The sequence below is a fragment of the Cheilinus undulatus genome, linkage group 24, assembly GCF_018320785.1.
Source record: "Cheilinus undulatus linkage group 24, ASM1832078v1, whole genome shotgun sequence".
Lineage (NCBI taxonomy): Eukaryota > Metazoa > Chordata > Actinopteri > Labriformes > Labridae > Cheilinus > Cheilinus undulatus.
This window is the reverse complement of record NC_054888.1, coordinates 12,422,345-12,439,193: the sequence shown is the minus strand read 5'-3', so window position 1 is coordinate 12,439,193 and position 16,849 is coordinate 12,422,345. Positions and strand designations below refer to the sequence as shown.

At 37.6% G+C, this 16,849-nt stretch overlaps 1 protein-coding gene across 2 annotated transcripts; it reads left to right on the top strand.

Annotated features, from left to right (window-relative positions):
- The first annotated feature begins 167 nt into the window (after positions 1-167).
- gk (glycerol kinase) lies at positions 168-15,014 on the top strand. 2 transcript variants are annotated; one of them, XM_041782059.1, is made up of 21 exons: positions 168-360; positions 3,144-3,217; positions 3,301-3,407; positions 3,489-3,566; positions 3,763-3,842; positions 4,199-4,336; positions 4,436-4,545; positions 5,166-5,232; positions 5,458-5,475; positions 8,327-8,362; positions 8,459-8,526; positions 8,613-8,655; positions 9,335-9,415; positions 9,500-9,578; positions 10,381-10,477; positions 10,561-10,645; positions 10,791-10,911; positions 11,302-11,445; positions 11,544-11,630; positions 12,462-12,548; positions 13,680-15,014. In XM_041782059.1, the coding sequence occupies exons 1-21, from the start codon at positions 268-270 to the stop codon at positions 13,688-13,690; spliced, it is 1,704 nt and encodes a 567-aa protein (XP_041637993.1). In that variant the 5' UTR covers positions 168-267; the 3' UTR covers positions 13,691-15,014. The 2 variants fall into 2 exon arrangements, with proteins under 2 accessions (XP_041637993.1, XP_041637994.1); XM_041782060.1 differs by lacking the exon at positions 5,458-5,475.
- Positions 15,015-16,849: the final 1,835 nt, after the last annotated feature.

The window sequence follows — 16,849 nt, the reverse complement described above, 5'->3', positions numbered from 1 at the left end:
TAAAAATATAAAATAATTTTATTTGATAATAAAATCTAATGAAATAGCAATTATTTAGTTTATTAATTGTTTTAATATCACATTATTTCCCCCTCGGTTGTTGCAAGGACGCGCTTATCTGCGTCATCATTAAGCGTCTCAGGCATACTTACGTTTGAAATCCGCGACTGACCCGCTGCCCCGTCTTTGGCTGAGCTTGAGCCGCATTTGCCGGTGGAGGTAATTGGTTTCCTATCCAGTTGGGTGCCAAAAGCTCCGGGGCTGCCCATGCAAGGCGACATGGCTGCGTCCTCTCACCGGATAATGCTGGGCCCGCTGGTTGCTGCTATCGACCAGGGCACGAGCTCCACACGGTTTTTGGTAAGAGCCGCGCGGGACCAACCGTTACTGTTAGCTAGCTGTAATATTAGCTGTGTTGTAATAATGTTTGGGTCATGAAGGTGTCAGAGCTGACGGTGTCCTTGGCTTTAACTCACAGCTTTTGCTTTAATGTCAGCTTGAAAGCCTTTCAACCTCAACGGCGATATATAAGCACTTGAACGCATCTTTATATTACTTAATTATCCGCATATTTTTTTTTAAAAAGCCACGAATTAACTGTAAATTTTACTACAATGCCTTTAACGGATCCCTTAAAGTTCATCAAATAAGTGGTCGTTGGAGGAGTCACCCTGTTGTATCCTCCTCATTTTAAGAAGTAAAACTGAAATAGGGATGTCCCCCTACATTTAACTCAGATACAATTTTTAATTTTTCAGTTCGAGTTCTCATTTTTATCAGAGACATTACCTTTAAGTCAATTCATAAACACATATGACTGTTTAACATACATTCTCAGGCGATAGAAATGCAAAATAACACTCATTTTTCTTTAATTACACAGTGCCTTTTAATTTTGAAGTTTTATAGTTGCAGCTCTGCATATTTTTTCAACTGTCAGACAACTTCAACAGTGATTAATGTCAGATTGTTTTTATCACATTTTAAAATTCCACTATTTTACATTAAAAATTGAGTGTTTTTCTATATTGGATCGCCTGCTTTTTTAAACTAAGGGTGAATGGCTTCCTGTTTGGATACAAACCTATGAGATAAGACAAGACAAACCTTTCTCTGTTGGGGGAAATTTGGTTATTACAGCAGCTCACATTATAGGGCAAAGTAATTAGCAATATATAACACAGAAAGTAAGGAAAAATGCCTACAATACTTGCATATAAGATAGCATAAAATAACTATAATAATTAGAATATTATTGTCATATGCCCACCTCTGCCTTGGGGAGGACCAAGACCAGATGCAAGTAAAATTACTCAGAAATAATAGCATTATTATTAAGCATTAAACATGCAGTTAAAGAGCAAAGAAATATCACACAATTTGGATAGGTGGAACTGTTTTTACAGGTTGATTGCCGATTTAAACTTCAGTGTAAAACATGGAAAAAGAACTTTTAATGGATTGAAAAGGATATAAGAGATCAATGAAAGGCCAAATTACCATCACAAGGTGTAGATGACTTTTGACTTGCCCACTAAACTGTCTGCTTTTTTTTCTTTTGAAATGAGACATTAATGGTGGACTTTTTTCACATCACTGTGGCTGCGGGGAGACTGGTGTGGCTTAACCAGTGTGCTGAAAGGGACAATAAAGCATGTGATTAATCGTGCTAAACAAAGAATACAAAACCCTAACTCTGACATCCCAGGTTAGAGTCTCACCCTCATAAAAGGCATGGATTTGCGTATTTCTGTTGCTTAATCAAAATGATATACTGTCCACCATTTTCCCAAAGATTAAGGCTCACAGTTTGCCCCGCCTGTGTGGGACACAGCACTAAGCTGCCCTGGAATCTACCCGCACCCTTATCCTAAGGAAATCAGCAGATATAGTTGAGATGTTTGATATATTTACTTAATTAAAATGTAAAAAATTGCACAACATTGAGTGTTCATGACTGAAATATTTGTTGTCATGGTATCAGATGGTTTCAATATTATTTATGGGGGAAAAAATCAATCTACACATCATATCTTAATGGTACTGTGTTACCCAGCCCTAAATCCTACACATTTTTGCTTCTGTCCAACGGCACCTGAAGGCAGCAGCAGAGTCCCTTGAGGGCATCTTCAGAAACAGCAGACAAGACTTGTTAGCTTTGTTTTTGACAAAAACAAACAAGCTGGGGGAATGGAAATGTACCTGCCAAAAGGAAGGAAATATAGCCTAATGTTTATCGGTGTAAGTGGATGTAGAGAAAACAATTTGTCTTTTTCAAGGCAAACATTTCAGGGATGTGGGTCATTTCGTTCTTTGGGTTTTGCACTGAGGAAAATATCAGATTTTAAGATTTCACTCAAAGAAATGGGGCGCTTTAGTCGTGGTAATAGAGCTTTGTCAAATTTAAAATGCTCTTCCAACCTGTTTTCATTCAGCTCTCTAACCCACAGAGAATGTTGCACAGATGTTTGGCTCTTTATCGGGGTGTGGCTGATAGGAAAGAGCCAAGAATTTAACTGACGTGAGTCAGCTCAAACTGCAAGAAACCCAAAACAAAATACAGTTTACTCTAAACTTCACAGGATAAATTTTTACTGACATGTATATTGACTGTATTTTTCATCTTACATGTCATGACTTCTCATTTAAGTTTGGTAAATGCCACACGGCATGTGCTGAGGTATTTATAGCTGTGATAATTGTACCATTCCTGCAACGCTGCTGTGTCCAAAATACCAACACATTTGCACAGCAGGGTGTCTCATGCTGAATTGCAAAGCTCTCTCTTAGATTGTCAGCCATGCTTTCTCCTCTTTTCCTCCCTTATTACAGTTACTCTCATCATGATCCTAAAATATTGGAGTTGTGCTTGAAAATATACCAGAAAAGTTGATAAAAGTGAAATAAAGCATACAAAAGAAGTAACCACTGTGAAACTAGTGATCCAAAGGCGCACGTCTGGGGCCAAGAAAAGCAGGTTTGCTTTCACTGATGCCAAGTTAGATTCCTTAGAAAATCAAAACAAAGAGGTGTTAAAATCCAGTCACATGATCCTGTCCGTGATTGATGACCAAAAACAAAGGCCTTGTGCAGGGTTGAAGGCAAAACAACATTTTCACACTTGTCCTTTTCTGTCTTTAAAGGTGTTCAATTCAAAAACAGCAGAGCTCCTCAGCCACCACCAGGTTGAAATCAAACAGAGCTTCCCCAAAGAAGGGTAAGCCATGAATCCAACATAATTTCTTTACAATGAATGAACATTTGAAACATTTGCAGGTTTGAAATGCAACTTTTTTTCAGATGGGTGGAGGAAGACCCCAAAGAAATTCTGCAGTCGGTGTACGAATGCATGGAGCGCACGTGTGAAAAGCTCACCCAGCTCAACATCGACATCTCAAACATTAAAGGTAAAAAGGCACCTTTTCTCACATGTTTATGGGAGGTTATGTACGGCCTAAAAATTGAGAAAATTGTTGCTTAATTTTTAGCGATTGGAGTGACAAACCAAAGAGAAACCACGCTTGTCTGGGACAAAGAAACTGGGGAGCCTCTTTACAATGCAATCGGTAAAGCTTTTATGTATTTCCTCTTCTGTTCATCCATTACTTTATGTATCTTCAACCATGTTTGACAACCTTTATAGGAACATAAAGTCTAAATGTGTCTCAGGTTGTGCAGCAGAAAGTAAAGCAATAAACTCGACACCAGTACGATGAAACTGCAGTTATGTTTGAGGATTTGACTCCGTTATTTCTTGTGTAGTTTGGCTGGACCTGCGAACTCAATCAACAGTCGAACGTCTCATCAACAAAACTCCAGGACGGAATAAGAACCACTTGAAGGTGAGCTCCTCAGTCACATCCTCATTGATGGTTGCAGGATTTTCAAGGTTGTAGGTGTGATCAGCAAATTTGATTAGTCACTTTAAGACCTGTTTTTTAATTGCCTTGAGTATTTTTTCATGTTTAAATGGAGGCTTTTATATGAGAAGTTTCTGTGATCACACAAATCAGTGTGCTACCTCAGTGATACAGTCGATACAATGTGATACGACACAATTTGACATAGCACAATACACTTTATAGCCTCCTTAGGCTGAGTCCTAACAGCATGGCTTTGCAACTGTCTTTTCCATTACATGACTGTCATCCAATTTTGTCGCTTATCCCTTTATGCATGTGTTGTTTTTCCCGTGCAGCATAAAACAGGCCTCCCAATCAGTACATACTTCAGCGCAGTCAAACTCCGCTGGCTGATGGACAATGTCGACCAGGTCAGAGAAGCCGTCTTCTCTCATCGTGCCATGTTCGGTACCGTCGACTCTTGGCTTATATGGGTAAGCCCAAACTTCCCAACCTTAAAAATGTTTATAAAGAAAGATTTGTAGGAATAAATCTCCACTTATTTATGTGTATTTTTTATGATTGTACTGCAGTGTTTGACTGGGGGCAAGTCAGGCGGAGTCCACTGCACAGACGTGACCAACGCCAGCAGGACGATGTTGTTTAACATTCACAGCATGGATTGGGACCCTGATCTGTGCAAGTATGACAGCTGTGCTTCATTACACTTCCCAGCTTTCTGAAATGCACTACTGTTTTACTTCAGACCATGAAAAATAGCCTAATGCTTTCATTTTTTAAAATTAGTACAGAAAAGTTGGGAAACAGTCCAATTCAGTAGCAATGCCATAACTTTTGAATCCGATCTCTCTATAACAGCATTTGTATTGTGTTTTCTATGAGCAAAGTGCCTGATCCTGCCTCATAAGCAGAGCTGGAAGCATAATATTTAAGGGGAATCTGTCCCTGCCCATACTTGTAACACAATATCTCAAGCACATGTTAAGGGATATTTCTACAATCTTTGCACAAATGCCCTCTTTGACTCAGGACACACTGATATGATTTTTTTTTTATGTCAGAGGTCAAGGTCATTTGGCCTTATGTCCATCCTTTGCTGTAACATTTTTCACACCACCCCAGACACCTCATGTCACCCACAGAACTCTGGATGGAGGGAAGCCAGGAAGTGATTTCTGCTTGGACCCATTTCTGTGCTTTTTCCACCTTTGCCAGTCGATTGTTTAAAATCATGAGTTGGTTAAGTAGCAGGATGAGCTTTCTTTATGTATTTGCTGTTTACATTCCTCCATTTCCCATCAGGTATTTCGGTATTCCCATGGACATCTTACCCAGAGTGAGGAGTTCTTCCGAGATCTACGGCCTCATGGTAAGAAAGCACAAACTTTCTAGGATTATTTTAGTCTATTTCCATTTGAAACCATAAAACAGATAAAGTTATCTTTTAATTTTACTGATTTCATTGCTGTGTCTACTGTGGCCACTAATATGACCATAGAGTCTTTCAGACTGTTTCTAAGTGCATGAAGGTTGTCTGAGAAACTCTTTTAGGCATCTTTCTGTGTGCCATTGTCCTCTCTTCTCTCACTGGTAGAAAATAAGTTCTAGTCTGGTAAGTAAAACCTCGCCATCAGTTGTGTTTTTTTTTACCTCATCATGCAAAGTAACCCGCCCTGCTTTTCTGTGGCCGGAGTGAACACATGCCACCACACAGTGCATTTCCAACATCAGACGGAAGCTACATTTTAAGGAGCTGTTGACCAGAATTCATACAGATTTGCTGCTATTGTTTCTATGGCTGTTGAGGCTTTGATGCACTCACTGCTGCTTACTTTGAACTGATTGTTCATTAACATGACACTGTGCTAGGTGCAAATTTAACAGCAGTTAACCTTTGATTCAAACCACTTCTTCACAGATGCACCTTGGCTGCAGGAAACAACAAAATGAAACCAAAACTTGCCCTCTTTACCCCACAAAATTGAAAAAATGTTTTGGTGCATCTGCCACACTATAGCCAAGCTGGACAATGTTCCCTTCAGAATACATCATAAGAAAACAAATAATGTTCCAGAATGATGTTAGTGCATATTTTCTCCAGCAGAGGGCACCATAACTGCACACCGTACAGTAAGCAGTGAGTTATAGCTAGAAATGGTCAAAAAACAGAAAATTGTTCATCATAGGTAACTGTCTAAAGGGGCAGGTCTCTTACGATATATGAAATAAAATGTAGCTCCCATAACTTTGAAAGATAATCTTTGTAAAAGGCTCTTATTTGCATGAGATTCAAGCGCTGTGATTGGCTGCTGGCCCATTAAAGTGGTACATCCAAAAATCCTTTTTGTTCATAAACATTCCTAGGAGTGAAGGATGATAAGAGCTTTTTATTTTCTAAACAAAAGGGAAAGGAGATTCATTGCTTCTGTTAACATCCCCCTCAGCACCAACAGGCGGTCTCTGGTTATATCACCAGGGATGAAAAGGCCAGGACAAAAGAGACGCCGTCAAGCTTGACCTTGGCTGCCCCCCTCCCTCCAGCCCCAGGTTTTTGCACATTGGGCCCTGTGATGAATCCTTAGCACCCTACATGCCTAAAACTTCTGCACATGACTGTATAGATGTTTTTTAAAGATGACCCTAACCTCTACATATACGGCATATTTGTTGACCTGATTTTGTTTTGCAAGCAATACTGAAACAATCACAAAAATGTGCAGAAAATTGAACGACTTCGGCAAGATAGTTCACGTTCTAATATTCTTTATGTAGAAAGCTACCAGATAAATTCAGATGAGGTTTCTCTTTTTCAAACAATGGAGTCACTTTAAGAAACGTCCTAAAACTTCAGGATGGTGAGAGTTTATTTAAAGGGGGTTTTTTTTAGTAGCTGTTACAGAAACATCACAAGGTGATGCTCCTTTCAACTGTACATGAAAAAGAGTGTTCAGCATAATGATATGACATTTGAATGCAGAGGTATATGAATTAAACTTCAATTTCCATTCAAACAAATGTAAAGATTGTGTGGATACAAGCAAGAGGAGAGACCATGCTGTCATTTAGCCTGTACCTTTTTATTTCCATGAAATTTCAAAATGTATGAGTTTCTAACTTGATTTTTTTTCTGTAAACCTATGACATAAAATCAGAAATTCTGAGATTAATTTCTTGTAAATTAACAGATCATTTTAACAAATTCTATTAACAGAACACATGTAATTTTGATTTGTTTTAGCAAAAATTGCATTTTTGGTCTAAATTTTAGTGGTGTTATTGTGATTTACATATTTTTTGGCTGACATGCTGATGTAATGTAGTGAATGGTCTTTGTTGGGGCACAGACAGTCTAAAATCCGTAATCCTCAATTATAATCTAGTATAGGGGCTTAGTCATTCAGGTTATCCACAGCTTGATCCAAACAGGAAAGTAGACTTGGTTAGGATTGTTGAAGACATTTTGTCTCTCCTCTCAAAGTCTTCTTCTGACACGATGTACCCATGTTGTAGTCAATCCTTGTTAAACTGTTAATTTTACACAGCAGATCAACATTAAATTGGTAACACGTTACAAGAAGTGTAGCCTGGTTCCCACTACGTTCACCATGGTTGTATTTTCCTGTCCTCTTATTGCACCTCCCCTCAGCCTCTGATGTATTTCATCATTTTTAAAGTGTCCTAACAGACTCTGGATAAGCAGGTGTATAAATAATGATTGAAGTTAGGTCTCTATCTTTTTAACTCTTTAGAAACATTAACCATCTTTCTTAGTATATTCTGATATAAGCAAACACATAAACCTGCAGTACTAAGGCCATACACTCTTGGAAATGTACTGGATGGTCCCCCTGTTGCTTCTGTTATGGCATGCTACTAAACTGGTACTGACTGACCATCCTCCTGCAGCGCCTCCTTCATGTCTCCTAAATCTCTTCACTCTTTGGCACTGTTTTATTGAACCAACTAACCCAAAACCACAGCCTGACATAGGAGTGAAGACATTTTTGATTTGTACAGGATCACACTTACCCCTTTGTTTCCCTCCACTGTTTCAGTACGCTTCATGTGAAAGTGTGGTGGTAGAATTAAGATCAGTACATTGAAGTTATTTGGCTTCTTGGGGTCAAATAATGAGTAATTAACTTTTTGCAAGTGATTAAAAATGATGTTTTAGTTTTGTGACGTAATGTATTTTTAATTTCTGTGAATAATTGATGTAATTTCAGCTTTTGCCATAAGATATGTACTTTAAAATCCAGTTTTAGTCTCATTATTATCATAAGTTATCCAGCCATTCATGCAGGTTTTCCTTATTTAAGTAAAATAGGGAAAAGGTGAAATTTTTGCACATAATATTCCATCACTGACATGTTCTAAAGATGGTAAATAAAACACTAAACATGCTATTTTACTGTAAAAAAAACACAGAACTTATTAAACAAGGTCATCTTTCCTTCTGGCAGAAATCTGGAGCTCTTTCTGGCATCCCTATTTCAGGGGTAGGTTTTATTTCTGCTTTCAAGCTCTAACTATCTACTTTCCTTCATTTACTCTGTATTTTTTAATGACTAACTGTGAATTATCTTTAACAACAGTGTCTCGGGGATCAGTCAGCTGCACTTGTCGGGCAAATGTGTTTCCAGGACGGACAAGCGAAAAACACGTGAGTTGTTTTGTGCGATTTCTTGCTTTTTCTTTAAATATTGCCTCATAAATGCCAAATTAAAGTTTTGTTTTTACTCATTTCAGGTATGGAACTGGCTGTTTTCTGCTGCGAAACACTGGAGCCAAGGTACCTTAATCATTGTTTGTTTTGTTAAAACATATTTGAGCCCATTACGCACAGGATTAGTGTTTGTGACGTGTAATATTAGTGGAGGATGTCTGTGTTTCTAATCCCATGAAAATATACCTTGTTGGTATAAAAATTAACAAACAAATTGTCCACCATATTTCAGAAAATCTAGTCCAAATTGACATCTCAGCACTTTGGAAGGTGCAATTTCTTGATCTATGCTGGTTTTGCTCCCTTTTTTTCGATTTAGAATAATTGAGGCTGTGTTTGGCATTGTAAACACACATTACAGACAAATCAAGACCATTTCATCCTCTGAGCTGCACAGTAGATGTGGAAGAGGGTCATTGTTGGTGTCTTAAAAATGCTAAAATCCTCCATAGTAGCCAGCAGGATGGACTCCATTAGAAATGAATTGGAAAAGAAGAGCACAAAGCTTTATTTAGCATCACTGTCATGCAGCGTCTTAACATTTTCAATCAGAAATGTCTCAGAATTTAACAAAATGACTGACTTTGTTTATCCAGGGCAAATGCATCACACAAAACACACATGTCTGGGTCTATTTTTATAAATTATCAGAGATCTCCATGCATACTAACACCTTACAAATAGTGCTTCACATTTAATTGATTCAACGTACATTTACTGAAGTATTTTTCCTTCTTTTCTGCAGCCTGTTATGTCCGATCATGGCCTTTTGACTACTGTAGCGTACAAACTCGGCCGGGACAAACCTGCTTGCTACGCACTAGAGGTACAATATCTAAAACACACTCCAATCTGATAACAATAGTCTCTAAAGAACGCATCCATTATTCCTTGTGGCACTTCTCCTCAGGGCTCGGTGGCCATTGCTGGTGCTGTGGTTCGCTGGCTGCAAGACAATCTCGGGATCATTGGGTCCTCTGAGGAGCTTGGTTAGTTCTTTGACCAGAGAAAAGTGTGTTGAGATAAAAGTCTAATATTTTATAAAATGACTTTTTGATTTTTCAGAAGTCCTCAGTCATTCTTAGTTTTACCACATACAACAGTCTAAGCATATGCGGCATGTATAGGGGCAGGACCAGGCTTGAGCCAGCCTGAAGCTCTACAAAAAAGTTTTAAGACAACTCTTATAAGTAGATAGGGTGTCTATCTACAGCTCTTTTAAGATATGAAGGTGACAGATCATTAAGATGACCTATTCTTAGATTTAACACATACAGCAGTCTAAGCCTATAGCAGCATGAGTAGGATCTGTTCCAGGCTTGAGCCAACCTTTATTTTCTTTCAAAAACTTAGTTTCTTTCTTTTAAAAGGTTTTAAGAAAACTCTTGAATGTAGAAAGGGTGTCTGCCTCTCAGATCTTCACTAGTAGGTGATTCCAAAGGAGAGCGGTCTAATAATTGCAAGCTCTGCCTCCCAATTATTTTTTGGAGACTATAGGTACCACAAGCAAGCCTGCATTCTGGGAGTTTAATGTTGTAGAGGGGTTTAACAGGTCTCTAAGATATGAGGTGCCGGAGTGTTAACTGCTTTTTGAATGTGTCTTACTGAAAACCAGGGCAAAAAAGCCAATACGGGACAGACTTGATTTGTATCTATTTCTAGGTTTATGAGGCTTATTACAGCATTTTTTTAAAGCATCAAATCTAGAAGTAGCATTTGTGGACTACTCTTTCTGCATCCATCTTCTTCACCCTTTATTTGGGTTTTTATTTGTCTTTCTCTTCTTTGCAGAGAAGTTGGCAGCTTCAGTCGGCACATCCTACGGATGTTATTTCGTTCCTGCATTTTCGGGTCTTTACGCACCTTACTGGGAGCCTAGTGCAAGAGGGTAGGACGAAAACCGCTCTTTAGTTTGTAAAACACAAAAAGTCAATCACAAAGCTTGTTACAACATATGTTTTTGTGTCACAGGATCATTTGTGGGTTGACTCAGTTTACCAACAAGAGTCACCTCGCTTTTGCTGCACTGGAGGCTGTTTGCTTTCAGACACGAGAGGTGAGTGCTACATCCTTCACTGATTATTTATCAGAGAGAAGGCCCTTTCAAAGACAGACAAGTTTGCTGATAGTTGATAACTGCTTAATCTCATGACATTGATTTAGCATTTTTCCAAAAATGACATAATAATGTTTGGATGTAGATACTAGATGCCATGAACCAGGACAGCGGCATCCCTTTGACTCAGCTCCAGGTGGACGGAGGAATGACATCCAACAGGTTGTTGATGCAACTACAGGCCGACATTCTTTGCATCCCTGTTGGTGAGATTTCCTGCTTTGATCGTACTTTAAAGTTTTCTGTGACAACAGCCATGATAAACAAACTGACATTGACTTAACTGGTTCTTCGACAACCTGTTTACCCTGAAGCTCACTACAAAAACATTCACATTTATCTGATGTTCAGCTGTTGAATGATACAGTAGATTTGTTTCACTTTGACACCTTAAAGACTCAGGATTACTAAGATATGCAGATGCTATTTTTTTGCAAAGGAAATTCTTGTGCATCAAAAAACTATATGAGTCATATAAAGGAATATTCTTAGCTAAATGAGAGCAATGCTGCCCCCCTCCATTTTTTACATAAAATCTGTCATTGGTCAACATTGCTCTTTTCCTGGGTAAATATTGTCTTGATATTTATTGTCAGTGAAGCCATCCATGCCTGAGACAACCGCCCTGGGTGCAGCGATGGCAGCTGGAGCAGCAGAGGGGGTGAGCGTGTGGAGTCTGAGCCCAGAGGACCTGAGTGAGGTCACCTCTGAGAAGTTTGAGCCTCAGATCAACCCTGAAGGTATGGCTTTGTTGTCTTTCTGCAAGACTTAAAAGATGTGGACCGCTTTGTTGCTTCAATGAAAACATTTCTCTTTTTTGTGCATACGTTCTTTGCAGAGAGTGAGTTTCGGTATGCTCGATGGAAAAAGGCAGTGCAGAAATCGATGAACTGGGAGACGACAGAGCCGGTTGGTAATGGAAATGGTGAGCGCCAAATTAAGAATTTTCAATTTGCAAGCCCATACAGGAATGATGTTATTCTAAAGTCCATCTTAAAGCTATGTTTTTGCCGTTGATTTAAGCCTATAAAAGTATTCACCCTCTTTAATTGTGAAGTGAAAACAGATTTCTACAAGCTTAAAGCAATTAAACAAAAATATGTAAAGTAAAATAAGTGACTGCAAAAATTTTCATCTCCTTTAAAGTGACTGACCTAACTCTACAGAGGCCAACTGATGCTAGTAGTCAGAGAAATGATGATCACCTGAGTGCAGTCGAATGTGTCTCAAGTGATTTTAGTATAAAGACACTTAAGTCTGAAAGGTCCAGTCCCCACTTAATCAGTATTCCTGGCTACTGTTACACCATGAAAACAAAAGAACACTCCAAGCAACACAGATAAAGGATTATTAAAAAGTCAGGGGATGTATAAAAAATGTCCAAGGCACTGAACATCTTCCGGAGTTCAGTTAAATCCATCATGAAGAAATAGAAGGATTATGGCACAAAACTCATCTAGAGTTCACCAAAAGGCATGTGGGAGACTCGCACCATCTGCCACTATGAAGCACGGTGGTGGCAGCATCATGCTGTGGGGATGCTTCTCAGCTTGTAAAGGTAGAGGGTGAAATGAATGTGGTCAGATCTAGGAAAATCCTGGAGGACAATCTTATTCAGTCTGCAAGAACAATGGCTTGGGTGAAGATTAATTTTCCTGCAGGACAATGACATGTTTCTTTGCTTTTTTCTCTATACCTTGTTTTCTAAACTCCTCTCTTTTTCTGTCTCATGTTCTTCGCTCTGGATGACTTAAAGGTGAAACGAGTATCTTCAGTAGTGCTCCACTCGGCTTCTACATCTTTGGCAGCATGTTGATGTTAGTCGGTGCTAAATACCTTGCAGGTCAGTGTCTATGTGTAGCATATAACTCTGCTCGTTGTAACAAGGCAAATAATTCATGTGATTTTTTCAGTGTTGTTGAGTGTAGTTTTTTCTGATCTTAAATGTTTTATCATTGAAAATAAAGTTTAAAGGAGCCTTACTAAGTTTAAATAACTGATTAAGAGCTATGAAATTTAGATGGCACTGTGATGTACCAGGAAGTAGTGACAAAATTCATCCTGTGTAGGCAAAGAGCCGCACCCAGCCTACAGGATGATTTTTGCCACCCTTCTTTATTTCCAGTTAACTCATAACTTGAGCTACAGCAAGTTAATAACGGCCACTCCCAACTGAAGGAATTTTTTGTCTTTGATAACAGATAGACAGGTGTGAATTGTGGCGCAGAGTATCCTAAAACATCAGGGACAGCAGCAACATAATATTCTAGTACTTGCAGCCAGGAATGTTTAAGTTATCCTTAAAATCCACTAATTCCTTCATTATACTTAAATAAGATTCTGTCTCCAGCCTTCCAGACAGGGGAAGAGAAAAGATAACTCATCATCCAAAAAACATCCAAAGAGCTCATCTCCAGTGGTAGCAAAATGCAACTTCTTAAAGGTCACATATGCAAAAAAACACTTTTTTCCAGGTTTTTCCAACAAAAATATGTGCCCTTGGCCTGCCCACAGTCTCCCCAAGAATCAGAAAATTCCATTCCTTCCTGCCCTCTCTTTCTCCGCCTTTCAGAAAATGTGTGCTAAAACAAGCCGTTCTCAGATTTTCCCCTCATGGTGTTATGTGGGGAGTTAGCCCTGCCCCCAGGTTCTGTTGGCCTCCCCGCTTGGAAGAAAGTTCTGCCCTTCTCCCTTGATCGGATCAGGAGAGCCACATCCATTTCCTGAGAGGGGCGGAGTCAGACAGCTCAGTAACATTTAAAGCTACAGACAGAAACAGCTTGTTCTGAGCAGGGCTGAAACAGAGGGGGTTTTTAGGCATCCAGAAATCCAATACTGGAGTGTTTCTTCAGCAATAAACTTCACAGGCATGATTTGGAAATCTCTGAGACCAATATAAGCTTGTCTTCAAGGGATAAAATATGTCCCCTTTAAAATAAACCTCTTGATTTATTTGTTTTTCTTTCCACATTAGGCTATAACTGAATTCTGACTTCTAAAGGCACTAAAGTGGAAAGTGAAAAACAAACGCGCTCCAATGATGGACCACCACCTGTACTGTCGGTTGCGCTCGTTTCCAAAACTAAAGGCATTCCAGGAGGAAAAAAGGATCCTGCTGAATCTTCCTGCTGACTGGAAAAACAAGTTACAACTCACCAATGGGACTTCTTTTTTATTTTTTTATTTGAATGCATCTTTTTCAGCAAGAGGCATGTACACAACGGTACCTTTTCTTTTTAGCAGAGATGTGCTTGAAGTGTTTTTTTTTACTGTTAATTTCTGAGCTAATTTATATAAATGCTCCAGCAGTGCTTGTTCAGATTGTCCCTTCACTGTCGTCATGTGTAGTTTGCTGTCTGTTTGGCATATCTAGTAGTTCAGCACGTCACTGTTCACCTTGTGATGTTTTAGTGTCCTTGACCCTCCACTATGAGCTACAAAGCAACTTTTAGCGCACTTTATACTTTTGTTTTGTCTTGTGGGATCCCTGTACTAATAGAGTCTAATATATTTTTTCTAACTATTGGGATTAGGGCACTGAAGTTTGGGTTAGTGAATGAAAACAAGGGAATGATAGGATGTAAGTAAATGAAATGATGAGACGCTCTTGTACATATTTTTGTAAAATATAAGTTGTGTCGGGCAATGATGAATTGGTGACAATGTCTGGATTTTGTTTATGTTCACACTGAAGATATGAAGAAAGGAATAACGAGGCACACGAATATGCGTATTTCTGGGAATTTGGCACATAAACAATTCTCTAAAAGCTAGAAACAACAAACAATATCAGGCCCACTGAAGCAGCTGTTTAAACATGTATTTTGTAGACCACAATTCTGGTCAAAAAAATGTATTACAGCAAAACTTGCAATATCAATTCTCTGACCACATGTTGATGCTAATTAGAAGTGGATTTAACTTCCATAGTATGCAGTACAATGATCAAATAATGCACAAATCTCTGTCAAATAAATCAAATGCATACAACTTATGAGAAGGCTTTATTGCACTAAAATGTTAAGAGTTTGGTATGTTTCTCTGATTCAATAATTTATATTCCTATTTATTTCAACAAGAGCTTCAGAAAACAGCTCAAATCAATCCAGCCATTTCTTTCGGTGTCCATTTTTAAGAGTGAACCTTGAGGAAGTAAAACCTGGTCAAACTTTGTAAGTATTCTCATTTTTGCTTGGAATATGTTGTATTTGTCTTCTGTGTCAATCTGGAAGATTTCCATTTGGCTGAAGGCAGAACAGATCATTTGTTTTAAGAAATGGTGAGTATAGTCCAATAAAAGTATGAAATAACTGGGTTTCAAGGCTCATTGTGCTTATTTGGGATATCACCCTAAAAAGGGATATTTAAGACTGGGGTACATGGGTGAAGTGATGTTTGAAAAGGCTTTAAATCCATGATAAAGCCAGTACTTATGTGAGGAAACACCTAACATTAGATTAAGATTACAGCAAGTTTTCTGCTAACTCTATAAAATGACTTTTAACTTCTGGCTTGTATGATAAATTATTTCATATTTTACTGTGCCAATTTGTGTCATACTGTTCTAATGAAGCCCGTTTCACCACTAAAAGAAAAAAAGTCAAATTATAAGATAGTCATTATCATGAAAAGAATAGTGATGTTGACTATCTCAAAATAACCACCTTTTTATCTTCAAATAATCACTAACTTTCTCATAATTTATTCTTTTTATCTCACAAGTATAATTTTAATTTAATAATTTTAATCATCTCATAATTTTAACTTTTTCTCTCAACTTTATTTCATAATTTAGACATTATTCCTCATGATTCCGACTATTCATCTCATGGTTATGACTTTTTAAACTCAATTTTGGACTTGTTAAATTAAAATGGTATTTTACCTCAAATATTCTTTTGTTATTTTTACTCATATTTTTGGCTATTTATAACATCATAATGACTTTTTTTTATCTCATAATTATGATATTTTTATCTCCTCAAGCCTTTTAAAAAAATTTCCTCATAGTTTTTTCTATTTCTATCAAAATTACGACTTCTTTAGCTCATAACTATGAATGTCTTTATCTCTTACTGTTGATTTTTTTTAATCTCATTTTGACTTTTTATCTTCTTAAATTTTCATTTCAGAATTCTGACATTTTTATCTCATTATTTCAATTTTTAATCTCGGAATTTTGACTATTTTTTCATAATTATGATTTCCTAATCTGATAATTTTATTTATTCCATAATTAAAAGTTATCATCGTACAAATAGACTTTTTATCCCCTATGAAGCTTTATCTCATAATGTTGACTTTTTTTTCCTCGTTATTTAGAGTATTTTCTCATAATTTTGGATTTTTCATCACAATTTTGACTTTCTGTCTCATATTTTCGACTTTTCCAATAATATTGAGTTTTGCTTCATAATTTTGACTTTTTATTTCATAATTTCGATTTTTTTGGCTGAAATGAGCTCCCATATCATCCTCTTCAACTCATTTAGAGCAACAGTGTAGTGTGATGCCTTCCTAGTCCTTATGGTTTGGTAAACCCAAAATGTTTCCAAAGAGTTTAGACTGCTGCTCAAAATGATAAATGTTAAGAAGGCATAAATGTGTTTAAAATAAGTAATGTATTCATCCCGAATGTAGGGAAACAGGTTTTGTATTAGAATAAATGTTATCACAATAAGCTTGTTTATTCTTTTAACTGATGTTTTTGTTTTTTGCTGGTACATACTGGTTGTCTAAAAGACCAAAAACTATGGAAGCCAGTTTCCGCCAGTGAAAAAAAAACAAAACAAAAGGAAAAGTTAAAAAAAAAAAACCTTTTGAGTCATAATTAAGTCATAATTATGACTTGGTATCTCATAATTTTGACCTTTTTTTCCCTCACTGGCAGAAATGGGGTTCCTTAAAAAAACAGACTTTTCTTCAATAAGTTTAATTGGCAGTGAAGATAACTAGCTTTACAGCTGGCTAGCTTAGTTGCTAGCTTGTTAGTGGCGTTATGTTAACATTGCTGGTTTTGCCATAGACATAATAGCCATACATAATATAATATGCAGGTAACATCTGCCTTGTTAATGTTTTACCACACATAGAGCTTCATATTATCTTTAACTTCATCAGTCTGTGTGGTGGCTTTTTCAAATG